The 16,341-nt window shown below is 42.3% G+C and overlaps 1 protein-coding gene across 4 annotated transcripts in view; it reads right to left on the reverse strand.

Moving 5' to 3' along the window:
• The window catches only part of LOC110509621 (low-density lipoprotein receptor-related protein 5), an 82,379-nt gene that overhangs the window by 40,031 nt on the left and 26,007 nt on the right, over positions 1-16,341 (reverse strand). For all 4 annotated transcript variants that reach the window (XM_036970786.1, XM_036970849.1, XM_036970897.1 and 1 more), the window contains 2 exons: positions 7,321-7,717; positions 5,386-5,557 (listed from right to left, as the gene is read on the reverse strand). In XM_036970786.1, the coding sequence (XP_036826681.1) occupies positions 5,386-5,557; positions 7,321-7,717 (569 nt within the window). The remainder of the gene's footprint in view (positions 1-5,385; positions 5,558-7,320; positions 7,718-16,341) is intronic.

The following is a 16,341-nucleotide window of genomic DNA, read 5'->3' on the forward strand; positions in this document are numbered from 1 at the left end:
AAAAGAGCAGAACAAGACACACTTGTCAGCTGCTGGGAGCCTCTGGAAGCAGGGTTGCCACCAAAGTGTGCATCTGGTTCAGGGGTGGGGGCTGCTGAGGAAGACTAAGGGCCAGCCCCACCACCATTCTATGCTGCCATTGTCAGGTCCAGTGCAGGGGTCACGGTAGAGCACATGGGCGAGGGGCTCCCCTTGTCAGTCAGCACATTGGTTAGGTGTGCTGTGTTGTGAGAGGCGAGGCAGTGCTGCCCAACCCCCTCCTCTCTGAAGCGCTCCACCACTAGTCCTGCTCGGTTTCTGTTTCTCCCCCATCTGCTCTACACAGACAGAGAGAGTCAAGTAGGGGGGCTCTGGGCTGCAGGGTCCAGACTACAGACAAAATAAACAACTCTTCACCAGACAGAAAGGTAAGGAATGTAAGACTTCTGGCAACACTAGTGTGTGATGCTTTTAGAAATGTGGCACTTAAATTAAACAGGTTATTACTTAGATTTAAAGTAACTGTCCAGTGAAAATGTAACTTTTATAAGTTTGCATTCTGTTAACTTATTCCCAAATAATGTAGTGGACTCGCCCTATTCTCATATTTTTGACCAAAGCATAAATTGGGAGAAATAAAAGACCGAACTCAAACAGACAGTTTAAAAAATGTGTTTTCACATATAGTGCTCTTTAAAATAACATATCTCAGTCCTCTTTAAAGTGAACTCTGGGGTAAAAAAAAAAAGCTAAATAACATTTAGTAAAAAAACGATACTATTAACATGTAAATATTAGAATAATAATATCAGAAGAATAACTGCAGATTAATTAATGCTGTAATTAAAAATTGTACATCCAATGTAGTCTACTGCGCCTTTAAGAGCTAGAACAGATTTTCTACCCTGTGTTGTGATCTCACCAAATACTGTATGTTTGTGTTTTCACACTATTCAAACCCCAAAATCGACTGAAGCTCTCTTAGCCTATAGATCACACATTGCAAACAAATAATCTGAACTAAAAAAACGCCACACATACAGTCGAAGTAAGAAGTTTACATAAACTTAGGTTGGAGTCATTAAAACTCGGTTTTCAACCACTCCACAAATTTCTTGTTAACAAACTATAGTTTTGGCAAGTCAGTTACGACATCTACTTTGTGCATGACACAAGTCATTTTTCCAACAATTGTTTACAGACAGATTATTTCATTTATAATTCACTGTATCACAATTCCAGTGGGTCAGACGTTTACATACACAGTTGACTGTGCCTTTAAACAGCTAGGAAAATTCCAGAAAATTATGTCATGGCTTTAGAAGCTTCTGATAGTCTAATTGACATCATTTGAGTCAATTGGAGGTGTACCTGTGGATGTATTTCAAGGCCAACCTTCAAACTCAGTGCCTCTTTGCTTGACATCATGAGAAAAAATCAAAAGAAAATCAGCAAAGACCTCAGAAAAAAAATTGTAGACCTCCACAAGTTTGGTTCATCCTGGGGAGCTATTTCCAAATGCCTGAAGGTACCACATTCATCCGTACAAACAATAGTACGCAAGTATAAACACCATGGGACCACGCAGCCGCCATACCACTCAGGAAGGAGACGCATTCTGTCTCCTAGAGATGAACGTACTTTGGTGCGAAAAGTACAAATCAATCCCAGAACAACAGCAAAGGACCTTGTGAAGATGCTGGAGGAAATTGGTACAAAGGTATCTATAGCCACAGTAAAACGAGTCCTACATCGACATAAACTGAAAGGCTGCTCAGCAAGGAAGAAGCCACTGCTCCAAAACCGCCATAATAAAGCCAGACTACGGTTTGCAACTGCACATGGGGACAAAGATTGTACTTTTTGGAGAAATGTCCTCTGGTCTGATGAAGCAAAAATAGAACTGCTTGGCCATAATGACCATCGTTATGTTTGGAGGAAAAAGGGGGAGGCTTGCAAGTCGAAGAACACCATCCCAACCGTGAAGCACGGGGGTGGCAGCATCATGTTGTGGGGGTGCTTTGCTGCAGGAGGGACTGGTGCACTTCACAAAATAGATGGCATCACGAGGTAGGAAAATTATGTGGATATATTGAAGCAACATCTCAAGACATCAGTCAGGAAGTTTAAGCTTGGTCACAAATGGGTCTTCCAAATGGACAATGACGCCAAGCATACTTCCAAAGTTCTGTCAAAATGGCTTAGAGTGGCCATCACAAAGCCCTGACCTCAATCCCATAGAAAATGTGTGGGTAGAACTGAAAAAGCGTGTGCGAGCAAGGAGGCCTAAAAACCTGACTCAGTTACACCAGCTCTGTCAGGAGGAATGGGCAAAATTCACTCAACTTATTGTGGGAAGCTTGTGGAAGGCTACCCGAAACGTTTGACCCAAGTTAAACAAATTAAAGGCAATGCTACCAAATACTAATTTAGTGTATGTAGACTTCTGATCCACTGGGAATGTGATGAAAGAAATACAAGCTTATAATAAATAATCTCTACTATTATTCTGACATTTCACATTTTTTAAATAAAAGTAGTGATCCTAACTGACCTAAGACAGGGAATTTTTACTAGGTTTAAATGTCAGAAATTGTGAAAAACTGAGCTTAAATGTTTTTGGCTAAGGTGTATGTAAACTTCCGACTTCAACTGTATTTTGGAATTTCTTTGCATCCTTGACAATCGCCAATCAATAGGCCTATCCAGAAACAGCACACATTTTTTCCAATGGGAGAAGTTTTATGGCAGGGGAAACGGTGTTGCAGTAGTCTAGTGTGTGGTGCGGGAATAATGACAAGCAAACCTGGGGAGCTTTGTGTTCACATTGCCCTAAAAAAGGTGGTCTCAGTTTGGTTCACTTTGGGGGACTCTTTTGAATTGAGCAAAATTCAGTGAACCACTTCACGAAAATTGTCTGGAAGGGACAAAGTGTGAAAACACCCTAAAATATTTGTAAAATACCTATTTTTGAGTTTCAATTGACGACACTATAACTGACCCAGAAAAAAACTATAACTAAACAAATGGTATTTTTCATTTAGTTGACTAAAACCAGACTAAATTATCTCTGTGACTAAAATCTGACTACTAAGTGGACTGGACAATACTTTTTGGAGAGATTGAGAGCTTTTCAGCGATGACTTAAATTGATTATACAAATCGCGCAGGCGACTCTTGCTTCCCCATAGCTAACCAGTCACCACCAACCAGCCTTATAGTTTTGCTACCCTTGTCTGGTTAAGAAACAAGCTGCTTTACAAAATAAAAAACAGCCCAGCTATGTTTTTCTCCCCCCAAGTCTGTACTTGAATTTGTACCCTCCCACTTTCCCCACTTCATTTCCTAGCCAGGTTCCATAGCCACGACGCCCTCTTTTCCCCAGAAAAAAACTGCTTGAATCTAGCCAATACGTTCAAAAGATGTGACCCCAATACCGGCACAACGGTTTTCTTTTTTTTCTATCGTGAATTGGTGGGATGCATTTTACCATCATAAATCAAGTCCAAGTTTATTGGTCACGTAAACAGGTTTTGTCACGTCAGGGCGTGAGTTGGGTGGGTTGTCTATGTTAGTTTTTCTATGATTTGCTATCTCTGTTTGGCCTGGTATGGTTCTCAATCAGAGGCAGCTGTCAATCATTGTCCCTGATTGAGAACCATATTTAGGGAGCCTGTTTTCTATTGTGTTTCGCGGGTGATTGTTTTCTGTTGTGTGTCTGCACCAGCCTGTACTGTTTTCGGTCGTTTCTCTTTGGTATTTTTGTTATTTCCGTGTTCATTTTAATAAATATGGACACATACCACGCTGCATCTTGGTCCTCACCTTCTTCCAACAACGGCCAATACAGATTTGCAGATGTTATCACAGGTGCAGCGAAATGCTTGTGTTTGTAGCTGCAGCCGTGCAGTAATACCTTGCAATAATACTTTAAAAAAAACATACATGTAATCCAGAAATTATATTTTTTATATATGAGGAGTGCCTGGATACAGCCCTTAGCCGTGGTATATAGACCATATACCACAAACCCCTGAGGTGCCTGATTGCTATTATAAACTGATTTACCAACGTGGTATTGTTTTGCTATTGCGATGGCATCGAGTATCATTATTCTAAACCTGGTACCGAAGTCAATATTCTGGTATCGTGACATGTGGACAAGTCTATGGCCTCTCAGTGAGCTCAATATCTCAGCGGGAGCTCCCTAATCCCTGCTCATTCATCTCAGCCTGCACGTCTGACCCCCTTAATAAAAAACAACAGCTTCAGAGCATTTTAGCTAGGTAGGTCAAAATGATGTACAGTTCAACCAAGAGTTTGAGTGAATCTGTAAATGGAATGTCTTCTCCCTAGCCACCCCTTTCCCCTGCTGCCCTTCCAACTCTGGAGCTAGGGGCAGTTCATGCTTTCAGATACTGTGAACAATGCCCCTGCAGGGTGCTAGGCGACTGAGGCGAGCTAGGAAAACTATTCCCTGGGTTAACTTCGAAAGACTGATGGGGTCAGTCAAACATACTGCTCCTAAACAAGCAGAAACTAAAGGGAGTTCAATAGCCACTGGTAAAAGCATAGTTATGATGAGGGGAATATTCAACCAACAGGAGACACACACACACACACACACAAGGAAAAGGAAAACAAACTTATTTCCATCAAGTCCTGTGTTAAACCTCATCTGGGAGGAGGCTCCGGCTCTTCCTGTATTTACATATTATATGGAGCGTGTGACTGGAGAAAAATGGCCACCATGGTACACCCAGGGACCTGTGCATGCAGGTAGACGATAAATCCTACAATACAGTCAGAAACCTTGAAGACACACACAGCTATTCCTCTAAAGATATGATCACCCACCGCGCTCTCACATAGGAGGGGCCTAGATCAGTTTCTATCCTCTTCAAATAATTCTGTCCTTCACATGGCCCCCCAAAAATAACAATATTGGGCAATATCAGTGTTTCAAAAAAGTAGGCTTTAAACAGAGGCAGTCAGGAAAGATGTACAGTATAAAGTCCTAGCCGTAAGAATACAAAAAAACGCTAAAACTGCAGAGCATGTCTGACAGGAAATCTAGTGTTGCCTCTCCCGGTATTACATAAGAGCTCTCTCTGACATTCCTCTGTCGCTCACATGGGATCAGTGGTCAGATAAATATCAGGCCACGGCTGCCTCACCTCATCTAAGAATGTGCTCCTGAAGCACTTCTCAACCTCCACAGGCAACACCAACACACCAGACAACCTCAAATGAGGAGAATGAATGAGAGAACAACAAGTCCTAGGGAGATCTAAACTCAACTGCTTCCACAATCAACAGCATCAAACCATGATGGTAATAGTATAGTTGCACCATACACTATTTGTTGCATAAGAAAAAAAAATTTTAATTATTTTTTTTACTTACTTCAATTTTATCCGTCTTGGCATCGCCCCAGTATAGTTTTCCTGCTTCATAGTCAATGGCTAAACCGTTGGGCCAACCCAGCGAGGTATTGAGCAGCACGAGACGTTCCATTCCATCCAGGTTAGCACGCTCTATTTTAGGCTTCTCCCCCCAGTCTGTCCAGTACATGTAACTGTGGAGAGAATCCAGCACAGAATTACCGTTTGCACCGTTTGTAAAAAAAAAAAACAGGTTTGGGTTAGTATATACGGAAAATCCATTTGAATATAAATGGATCTAAAATGGATTAACTACTTTTCTTCTTCTCAGCAACCTACACACAATTCCCCATAATAACAAAGTGAAGACAGGTTTTTAGACATTTTTGAAAAAACAGAATTTACATAGGTATTCAGAACCTTTGATATGAGACTCGAAATTGAGCTCAGGTGCATCCAGTTTCCATTGATCATCCTTGAGATGTTTCTACAACTTGATTGGAGTCCACCTGTGGTAAATTCATTTGATTGGACATGATTTGGAAAGGCACACACCTGTCTATATAAGGTCCCACAGTTGACAGTGCATATCAGAGCAAAAATCAAGCCATGAGGTCGAAGGAATTGTCCGTAGAGCTCCGAGACAGGATTGTGTCGAGGCACAGATCTGGGGAAGAGTACCAAAAACATTCTGCAGCATTGAAAGTACCCAAGAACACAGTGGCCTCTATCATTCTTAAATGGAAGAAGTTTGGAACCATCAAGTCTCTTCCTAGAGCTGGCCAACCATCCAAACTGAGCAGTTTGGGGAGAAGGTCCTTGGTCAGGGAGGTGACCAAGAACCCGATGGTCACTCAAACAGAGCTCCAGAGTTCCTCTGTGGAGATGGGAGAACCTTCCAGAAGGACAACCATCTTTGCAGCACTCCACCAAATCAGGCCTTTATGGTAGAGTGGCCAGACAGAAGCCACTCCTTAGTAAAAGGCACGACACCCCCGCTTGGAGTTTACCAAAAATAATCTTAGACCATGAGAAATTAGATTCTCTGGTCTGATCAAACCAATATTGAACTCTTTGGTCTGAATGCCAAGCGTCACGCCTGGAGGAAACCTGGCACCATCCCTATGTTGAAGCATGGTGTTTGCAGCATCAAGCTGTGGGGATGTTTTTCAGCGGCAGGGAATGAGAGATTAGTCAGGATCGAGGCAAAGATGAGCAGTGCTAATTACAGAGAGATCATTGATGAAAACCTGCTCCAGAGCACTCAGGACCTCAGACTGGTTAGAAGGTTCACCTTCCAACAGGACAACAAACCATAAGCACACATCCAAGACAACACAGGAGTGGCTTTGGGACAAGACTCTGAATGTCCTTGAATGGGACGGCCAGAGCCCGGCGTTGAACCCGATCGAACATCTCAGGAGAGACTTGAAAATAGCTGTGTAGCAACACTCCCCATCCAGGATCTGCAGAGAAGAATGGGAGAAACTCCCCAAATACAGGTGTGCCAAGCTTGTAGCGTCATACCCAAGAAGACTCGAGGCTATAACCCCTGCCAAAGGTGATTAGAGTGTACAGAGTAAAGGGTTTGATTACTCAATTACATTTTTATTAAATAATAAATTAGTTTGACACCGTTTGTAAGCTTTTAAATGATATCAAACTCAACCGTTAATCTTTTCCAGTAAAGCAGACATGGTTGTCTCATGGTATGGTGGGTCAACTTTGAGCACCTTTATCTCCTGAATGTTTTGGCATTCAGGTCCAAAGTCACATTTCTGATCACTTCTTCAATGGGCACATATGTACGGAAGGTTTTGTTGAAATCAAAAGGAATGCTGTAAAAAAGTTACTGAGTTCAAATACATTAATTCAAATGTTTTGCTGAAATTAGTTAAATTGATTACTGTGATGAAGTAAGAAAAAAAGCCACAAATCTACAAATGGACACACGTACCCATTGACAGGGTCCAGCACAATGGCCCTTGGTTCATCCAGGTTCTCTGAGATCAGAATGCGGCGCGAGGTTCCGTTCAGCCTTGTAACCTCAATACGGTCAGTACCCGTATCCGTCCAGTAAAGGTTCCGGGCCACCCAATCCACCGCAATGCCATCTGGGTGGTTGATCTCCGTGGTGACCAGGGTCTGGGCCTCGGTGCCGTCAATGCGGGAGCAGCGGATGGCTTTAACCTCGTCGTCTGTCCAGTACACATATCCATCCACAGGGTCATAGTCGATGGCGATGGCATGGCGGATGTCGTTCACTTGCAGAACGATGTCAGTGAAGTCTGGGAGGTCCAGAGAAATCCTCCTCAGGTCAGTCCGCCTGGCCAACAGTAGAACCTGCTCCGCACCTAGGGTAGAGAAGTGTATATAATTGGGAATGAGTGGGGAGAAAGCATAACATTCAACTAGCATGTGAAATAACAGCTTATTGGGGATTTATCTGAGGTTCTACATAGCCTTACCTGACAAGCATAAATTAATATGTTTTAGTAAAGAACATTTCAGGGGGCAATTTATAGTGTAACTTTAAAATCTTGATTTTATTTCTTTAGCTTATGAAAATAAAAAATGTTATCACTTTTTAATTAAAAAAAAGTGAGAAGAGGCCAAAAGACCAGATCTAAATATGCATTTCAAATGTCTTTAAGTTTAGCCTTTATCTTTAAAGACTATCCTACCGATCCTCGACTTCGGCGATGTCATCTACAAAATGGCTTCCAACACTCTACTCAGCAAACTGGATGCAGTCTATCACAGTGCCATCCATTTTGTCACTAAAGCACCTTATACCACCCACCACTGCGACTTGTATGCTCTAGTCGGCTGGCCCTCCCTACATATTCGTCGCCAGACCCACTGGCTCCAGGTCATCTACAAGTCCATGCTAGGTAAAGCTCCGCCTTATCTCAGCTCACTGGCAACCGTAGCACGCGCTCCAGCAGGTGTATCTCACTGATCATCCCTAAAGCCAACACCTCATTTGGCCGCCTTTCGTTCCAGTACTCTGCTGCCTGTGACTGAAACGAATTGCAAAAATCGCTGAAGTTGGAGACTTTTATCTCCCTCACCAACTTCAAACATCAGCTATCTGAGCAGCTAACCGATCGCTGCAGCTGTACATAGTCTATTGGTAAATAGCCCACCCATTTTCACCTACCTCATCCCCATACTGTTTTTATTTATTTACTTTTCTGCTCTTTTGCACACCAATATCTCTACCTGTACATGACCATCTGATAATTTATCACTCCAGTGTTAATCTGCAAAATTGTAATTATTCGCCTACCTCCTCATGCCTTTTGCACACATTGTATATAGACTCCCCCTTTGTTTTCTACTGTGTTATTGACTTGTTAATTGTTTTCTCCATGTGTAACTCTGTGTTGTCTGCTCACACTGCTATGCTTTATCTTGGCCAGGTCGCAGTTGCAAATGAGAACTTGTTCTCAACTAGCCTACCTGGTTAAATAAAGGTGAAATAAAAATAAAACAAATTTTAAAAAAAATCTAAAAGTGTATGTTTGTTTTCCTTAGTGGAATCGTAGAATGGTTGAAATAGCAGCTGCATTTGGTCACTGGGGCCACACTCTGCAGAGGCAATTAGGTCAAATTTTTCCTTGCCTAATCTCCTGTTTTAGCCATTTACGCTCCAGTACCCTTAAAACCAGCTGCAGACTACTGACACCCAATCAGAAGGGTCATCCATCAGGGGTGACACCAATCAGTAATGACAGTGAAAAAATAGCCCTTTGTTTTCCATCAAGAAGAGAACAACGCCACGTCTTTGATTTAAATTCGCTCCTCGGTCTGCTTCACATTTGACAAAGTGACAAGATGTCCCCTAAATCCACAACAAATGCCCTCCATTTAGCCACCCAAGTTAAACAAATGAGGAGCGTGTATGCGTGCTTTAAAAAACTTTACACAGCCCCCTCACCCCCCCACACACACACTGCTTTCCTCCTTATCAGAGCTGATACAATGTGGTATTGTCTTACATTCTGTTTAGCTGTCAACACTGCTGGAGGTCTGTTTAATCCTGTGGTCACTGAATACATATATGTACTATCAGGCTGGGATAACTAACCCTCCGCTACCCTAACACACACACACAGGCCCTCTCTATGTTTTACTTGTGCCTCTGGAATGAAGGCTAAAAGAATAAGACTCATTGTCTCCTGGCCTGGGAATACACCGCCTCAATTTGGAAGAGTTATAAATTCAAATAGAGAGGCTCCGCTGCATCCCTGGCCTGGGAGAGGAGAGTCCTTTTGGGGTAATGAATAGGCTGTCGTTAACAGGACTGGTGCACATAGACAATAGTGTTTTCTGTCCCCTGCAGAGAGGGATGGGAACCAGGACTATGACAGCCTGAACCTGGGTTTCAGAATTATGACTACCTTGGCTTGACGTTTAACTGGTACGTCCCAACAAATAAAATGACATTGTCACATGCGCCGTAAACAACAGCTGTAGACAAACAGTGAAATGCTTACTTACGGGTCCTTAAAAAAAATGCAGAGTTAAAGATAAGCTAAAGAAACAGGGCAGTATTGTCACGACTTCGGCCGAAAGTCGATGCCTCTCCTTGTTCCGGCGGTGTTCGATGTTGCCGGGCATCTAGCCATCGCCGATCCATTTTTCATTTTCCATTTGTTTTATCTCGTTGTGCCATGTGCTTTTGGTTCGCCTGGAAAAAAGGCTCCGTGTGCTACCAAATACCTGCTCTCCTACGCCTGACTTCCTTGCCACCACTTACGCACACCTGACAAGTAAACCCAGGTAAAACAGCCTCCAATCAGGGCAGTCACTCCACAAACAAGGGTTGACCAAGAAAACCGCAACAACTCAGTTTTTTTTCTATCACCTTTATACACACACGAGGAGGGTTGTGGGTGGGGCCTCTCCTTAAGGCATCTGCGTGCTTCGGTTTAGCTGGTTCGGTTCGATTCAAACTAGTGTGCTCGCATACACCCATTGCTTGAAAAATGAGAAATAAGCGGAAAAAGTAGCGTTTGTCCTTCTTGAGACGCCATAGCCAGTATACTCTTCCTCAAAATTGTCAGAACTTCTCTTTTGCTGAGGACATCTTAGTCGTGCAATTTTACATCTAACTAAGATGTTTGGTACAGTATTTCTCAAGTGAAAAATGTACATTAAAACAAGTCATCTCACGACCACAGACTGAAGCTGGCACAAAGACAGCATTGAATGAGCTGTATTTCACCATAAGCAAGCAAGAAAATGCTCACCCAGAGGCGGCGATCCTAGTAGCCGTGGACATTAATGCAGGGAAACTTAAATCCGTTTTACCAAATTTCTATCAGCATGTTAAATGTGCAACCAGAGGGGAAGAAAATGCCGGACCACCATTACTCCACACAGAGACGCACACAAAGCTCTCCCTCCCATTTGGCAAATTTGACCATAATTCTATCTTCCTGATTCCTGCTGACAAGAAAAAAATTAAAGCAGGAAGCACCAGTAACTAGATCAATATAAAGTGGTCTGATGAAGCAGATGCTACGCTACAGGACTGTTTTGCTAACACAGACTGGAATATGATCCGGGATTCCTCCGATGGCATTGAGGAGTACACCACATCAGTCATTGGCTTCATCAATAAGGGCATCGATGAAGTTGTCCCCACAGTGACCGTACGCACAGTTGAAGTCTGAAGTTTACGTACACTTAGGTTGGAGTCATTAAAACTCATTTTTCAACCACTCCACACATTTCTTGTTAACAAACTATAATTTTGGCAAGTCAGCTAGGACATCAACTTTGTGCTTGACATAAGTAATTTTTCCAACAATTGTTTACAGACAGATTATTTCACTTATTTACTGTATCACAATTCCGGTGGGTCAGAAGTTCACATATACTAAGTTGACTGTGCCTTTAAACAGCTAGGAAAATTCCAGAAAAAGATGTCATAGCTTTAGAAGCTTCTGATAGGCTAATTGACATAATTTGAGTCAATTGGAGGTGTACCTGTGGATGTATTTCAAGGCCTATCTTCAAACACAGTCCCTCTTTGCTTGACATCAAGGAAAAATCAAAAGAAATCAGCCAAGACCTCAGAAAAAAGAATTGTAGACCTCCACAAGTCTGGTTCATCCTTGGGAGCAATTTGCAAATGCCTGAAGGTACCACATTCATCTGTACATACAATAGTACGCAAGTATAAACACCCTGGGACTACGCAGCTGTCATACCACTCAGGAGGAAGACGTATTCTGTCTCCTAGAGATGAACGTACTTTGGTGCGAAAAGTGCAAATCAATCCCAGAACAACAGCAAAGGACCTTGTGAAGATGCTGGAGGAAACCGGTACAAAAGTATCTATATCCACAGTAAAACGAGGCCCAGATCGACATAACCTGAAAGGCCGCTCAGCAAGGAAGAAGCCACTGCTCCAAAACCGCCATAAAAAAGCCAGACTACGGTTTGCAACTGCACATGGGGACAAAGATTGTACTTTTTGGAGAAATGTCCTCTGGTCTGATGAAACAAAAAAAGAACTGTTTGGCCATAATGACCATCTTTATGTTTGGAGGGAAAAGGGGGAGGCTTGCAAGCCGAAGAACACCATCCCAAACGTGAAGCACGGGGGTGGCAGAATCATGTTGTGGGGGTGCTTTGCTGCAGGAGGGACTGTTGCACTTCACAAAATAGATGGCATCATGAAGCAGGAAATATTGAAGCAACATCTCAAGTAGAGGTCGACCGACTAAGATTTTTCAACGCCGATACCGATTATTGGAAAACCAAAAAAAGCCGATACCGATTAATCGGAAGATTTTATTTATTTATTTGTAATAATGACGATTACAACAATACTGAATGAACACTTATTTTAATTTAATATAATACATCAGCAAAATCAATTTAGCCTCAAATAAATAATGAAACATGTTCAATTTGGTTTAAATAATGCAAAAACAAAAGTGTTGGAAAAGTAAAAGTGCAATATGTGCCATGTAAGAAAGCTAACGTTTAAGTTCCTTGCTCAGAACATGAGAACATTTGAAAGCTGGCGGTTCCTTTTAACATGAGTCTTCAATGTTCCCAGGTAACAAGTTTTAGGTTGTAGGAATTATAGGACTATTTCTCTCTATACCATTTGTATTTCATTAACCTTTGACTATTGGATGTTCTTATAGGCAGTTTAGTATTGCCAGTGTAACAGTATAGCTTCCGTCCCTCTCCTCGCTCCTACCTGGGCTCGAACCAGGAACACAACGACAACAGCCACCCTCGAAGCAGCGTTACCCATGCAGAGCAAGGGAAAAAACCACTCCAAGTCTCAGAGCGAGTGACGTTTGAAACGCTATTAGCGCGTACCCCGCTAACTAGCTAGCCATTTTACATTGGTTACACCAGCCTAATCTCCAGAGTTGATAGGATTGAAGTCATAAACAGCTGCTGGCAAACGTACAAACGTGCTGTTTGAATGAATGCTTACAAGCCTGCTGCTGCCTACCATTGCTCAGTCAGACTGCTCTATCAAATCATAGACTTAGTTATAATATGATAACACACAGAAATACGAGCCTTAGGTCATTAATATGACCGAATCCGGAAAATATCATCACGAAAACAAGACGTTTATTTTTTCAGTGAAATACGGAACCGTTACGTATTTTATATAACGGGTGGCATCCATAAGTCTAAATATTCCTGTTACATTGCACAACCTTCAATGTTATGTCATAATTACGTAATATTCTGGCAAATTAGGCGGCCCAAACTGACTCTGCGTGCAATGAACGCAAGAGAAGTGACACAATTTCACCTGATTAATATTGCCTGCTAACCTGGATATATTTTAGCTAAATATGCAGGTTTAAAAATATTTACTTCTGTGTATTGATTTTAAGAAAGGCATTGATGTTTATGGTTTGGTACACATTGGTATCGGTGCGATACGCGCCGCATCGATTATATGCAACGCAGGACACGCTAGATATACTAGTAATATCATCAACCATGTGTAGTTAACTAGTGGTTATGATTGATTGATTGATTGTTTTTTATAAGATAAGTTTAATGCTAGCTAGCAACTTACCTTGGCTTACTGCATTCGCGTAACAGGCAGTCTCCGCGTGGAGTGCAATGTAATCAGGTGGTTAGAGCGTTGGACTAGTTAACTGTAAGGTTGCAAGATTGAATCCCCCGAGCTGACAAGGTCTGTCGCTCTGTCGTTCTGCCCCTGAACCCACCGAGGCAGTTAACCCACCATTCCTAGGCCGTCATTGAAAATAAGAATGTGTTATTAACTGACTTGCCTAGTTAAATAAAGATTAAATAAAGGTGTAAAAAAATAAATAATAATAATCGTCCAAATCGGTGTCCAAAAATACTGATTTCCGATTGTTATGAAAACTTGAAATCGGCCCCAATTAATCGGCCATTCCGATTAATCGGTCGACCTCTAATCTCAAGACATAAGTTAGGAAGTTAAAGCTTGGTCGCAAATGGGTCTTCCAAATGGACAATGACCCCAAGCATACTTCCAAAGTTCTGGGAAAATGGCTTAAGGACAACAAAGTCAAGGTATTGGAGTGGCCATCACAAAGCCCTGACCTCAATCCCATAGAAAATGTGTGGGTAGAACTGAAAAAGCGTGTGCGAGCAAGGAGGCCTAAAAACCTGACTCAGTTACACCAGCTCTGTCAGGGAGAATGGGCCAAAATTCACCCAACTTATTGTGGGAAGCTTGTGAAAGGCTACCCGAAACATTTGACCCAAGTTAAACAATTTAAAGGCAATGCTACCAAATACTAATTGAGTGTATGTAAACTTCTTACCCACTGGGAATGTGATCAAAGAAATAAAAGCTGAAATAAATCATTCTCTCTACTATTATTCTGACATTTCACATTCTTAAAATAAAGTGGTGATCCTAACTGACTTAAGACATTGCATTTTTTCTAGGATTAAATGCCAGTAATTGTGAAATACTGAGTTTAAATGTATTTGGCAAAGGTGTATGTAAACTTCCGACTTCAACTGTACATATTACCTCAACTAACCGGTGCCCCCGCACATTGACTCTGTACCGGTACACCCCTGTATATTGTCTCGCTATTGTTATTTTACTGCTGCTTACTTGTTACTTTTATTTCTTATTCTTATCCATATTTTTTTTTAACTGCATTGTTGGTTAGGGGCTCGTAAGTAAACATTTCACTGTAAGGTCTACCTACACCTGTTGCATTCGGGGCATGTGACTAATAAAATTTGATTTGATCTGTCGTTGAATGACAAAAAAAACACTACTGTAAAGGGGTGTAGACTTGGGCTTGCCTCAATTTTTTGTGTGTGTCCACAAACAGCTGTGAGGCCAAAAACCTCACAAAATGGAGTCATAATAAACACTACAAGACCAAAAGTATGCGGACACCTGCTTGTCGAACATCTCATTCTAAAATCATGGGCATTAATATGGAGTTGGTGTCCCGTTGTGCTCCACTCTTCTGGGAAGGCTTTCCACTATATGTTGGAACATTGTTGCGTTTCCACTGATCCAGAGTCCAATGGCTTTACACCACTCCAACTGACGCTTGGTATTGCACATAGTGATCTTAGGCTTGTGTGCAGCTGCTCGGCCATGGAAACCCATTTCATGAAGCTCCCGACGAACAGTTATTGTGCTGACGTTGCTTCCAGAGGCAGTTCGTAACTTGGTAGTGAGTGTGGCAACCGAGGACAGACACTACGCGCTTCAGCACTCGGCGGTCCCATTCTGTGAGCTTTTGTGGCCTACAACTTCGCGGCTGAGCCATTCCTGCTCCTAGACGTTTCCACTTCACAATAACATCACTTACAGTTTACCGGGGCAGATCTAGCAGGGCAGACATTTGACCAACTGACTTGTTGAAAAGCTGGCATCCTATAACGGTGCCACGTTGAAAGGCACTGAGCTCTTCAGTGAGGCCATTCTACTGCCAATGCTTGTCTATGGAGATTGCATGGCTGTACACGATTTTATACACCGTCAGCAACGGGTTGGCTGATATAGCAGACTCCACAAATTTTGAAGGGGTGTCCACATACTTAATGAACAAACTGTTTCAGATGGGAAACATGTGGATGCCTTAAGTCATGGGCAGGAGGGGTTAAGAGATCAGACCCTCCAGAGAGAGAGCGAGACCATAGCAGAGGGAATGTTAAACACACTCTGGGGCAAGTCAAATAAACAGGTTTCATGAGCCCGGGCCGTAACCACTACACACACAAACGGAGCAGTGACCTGATTAGGCCTGGCTACCTACGTGATGTCTCTCTGCCCAGAAGCAAGGCAATGAGATTGGAGTAGCAGAGCAAGGAGAATGACAGCAGCAGAAACATAACAATGCAAAAAAAGAGGAGGTCCAACCTTCCTGAATCTCAGTCTGTCTCATATGTGGTCTTTGGTAAACTCTGGAAAGTAGGGAATGTGCAGAGAGGAAGGGTGGAGTGCTATGCTTCTAGCCTAAATGTAGCTGTCTGTATGTGAGAGAAATAGAAATTAAGAGCAAACGGCAGGGTAAATTGTGCATTCAGAAGCTTGCCATCTGTCAGAGATGAGGTCTCTGTCATGGCTCTCTGGTTAGGCATGCTAATGTTTTGACGAGGAACAGGATGCCAATGCACCCAAGACAAATATCTCAATTGAACGACTGTATTTTTTTTCTCCACAAAATGTTATGCTTAATTACATAGTTATGTAATTAAAAGTAGAGCTTTGTCTTATTTCCTAATCTAGTTAAAGAAAATGGGACAAAATGACATTTGACACGATAACATGAAATTATTAAGAGCAGCTCTGCAGTTCAATAGGCCTAATGCAAGACAGTCCAAAACTAAAATCACCTCAGGAATGTCAATAACGTCCCATACACCAGATGGGAACGTCTGTGAAACCACAACACATGTACAGTAGCATAAGCAAAGGGAGTTATCACTGAGGGGGCACTGTATGGAC

This window comes from Oncorhynchus mykiss, chromosome 1 (assembly GCF_013265735.2).
Source record: "Oncorhynchus mykiss isolate Arlee chromosome 1, USDA_OmykA_1.1, whole genome shotgun sequence".
NCBI lineage: Eukaryota > Metazoa > Chordata > Actinopteri > Salmoniformes > Salmonidae > Oncorhynchus > Oncorhynchus mykiss.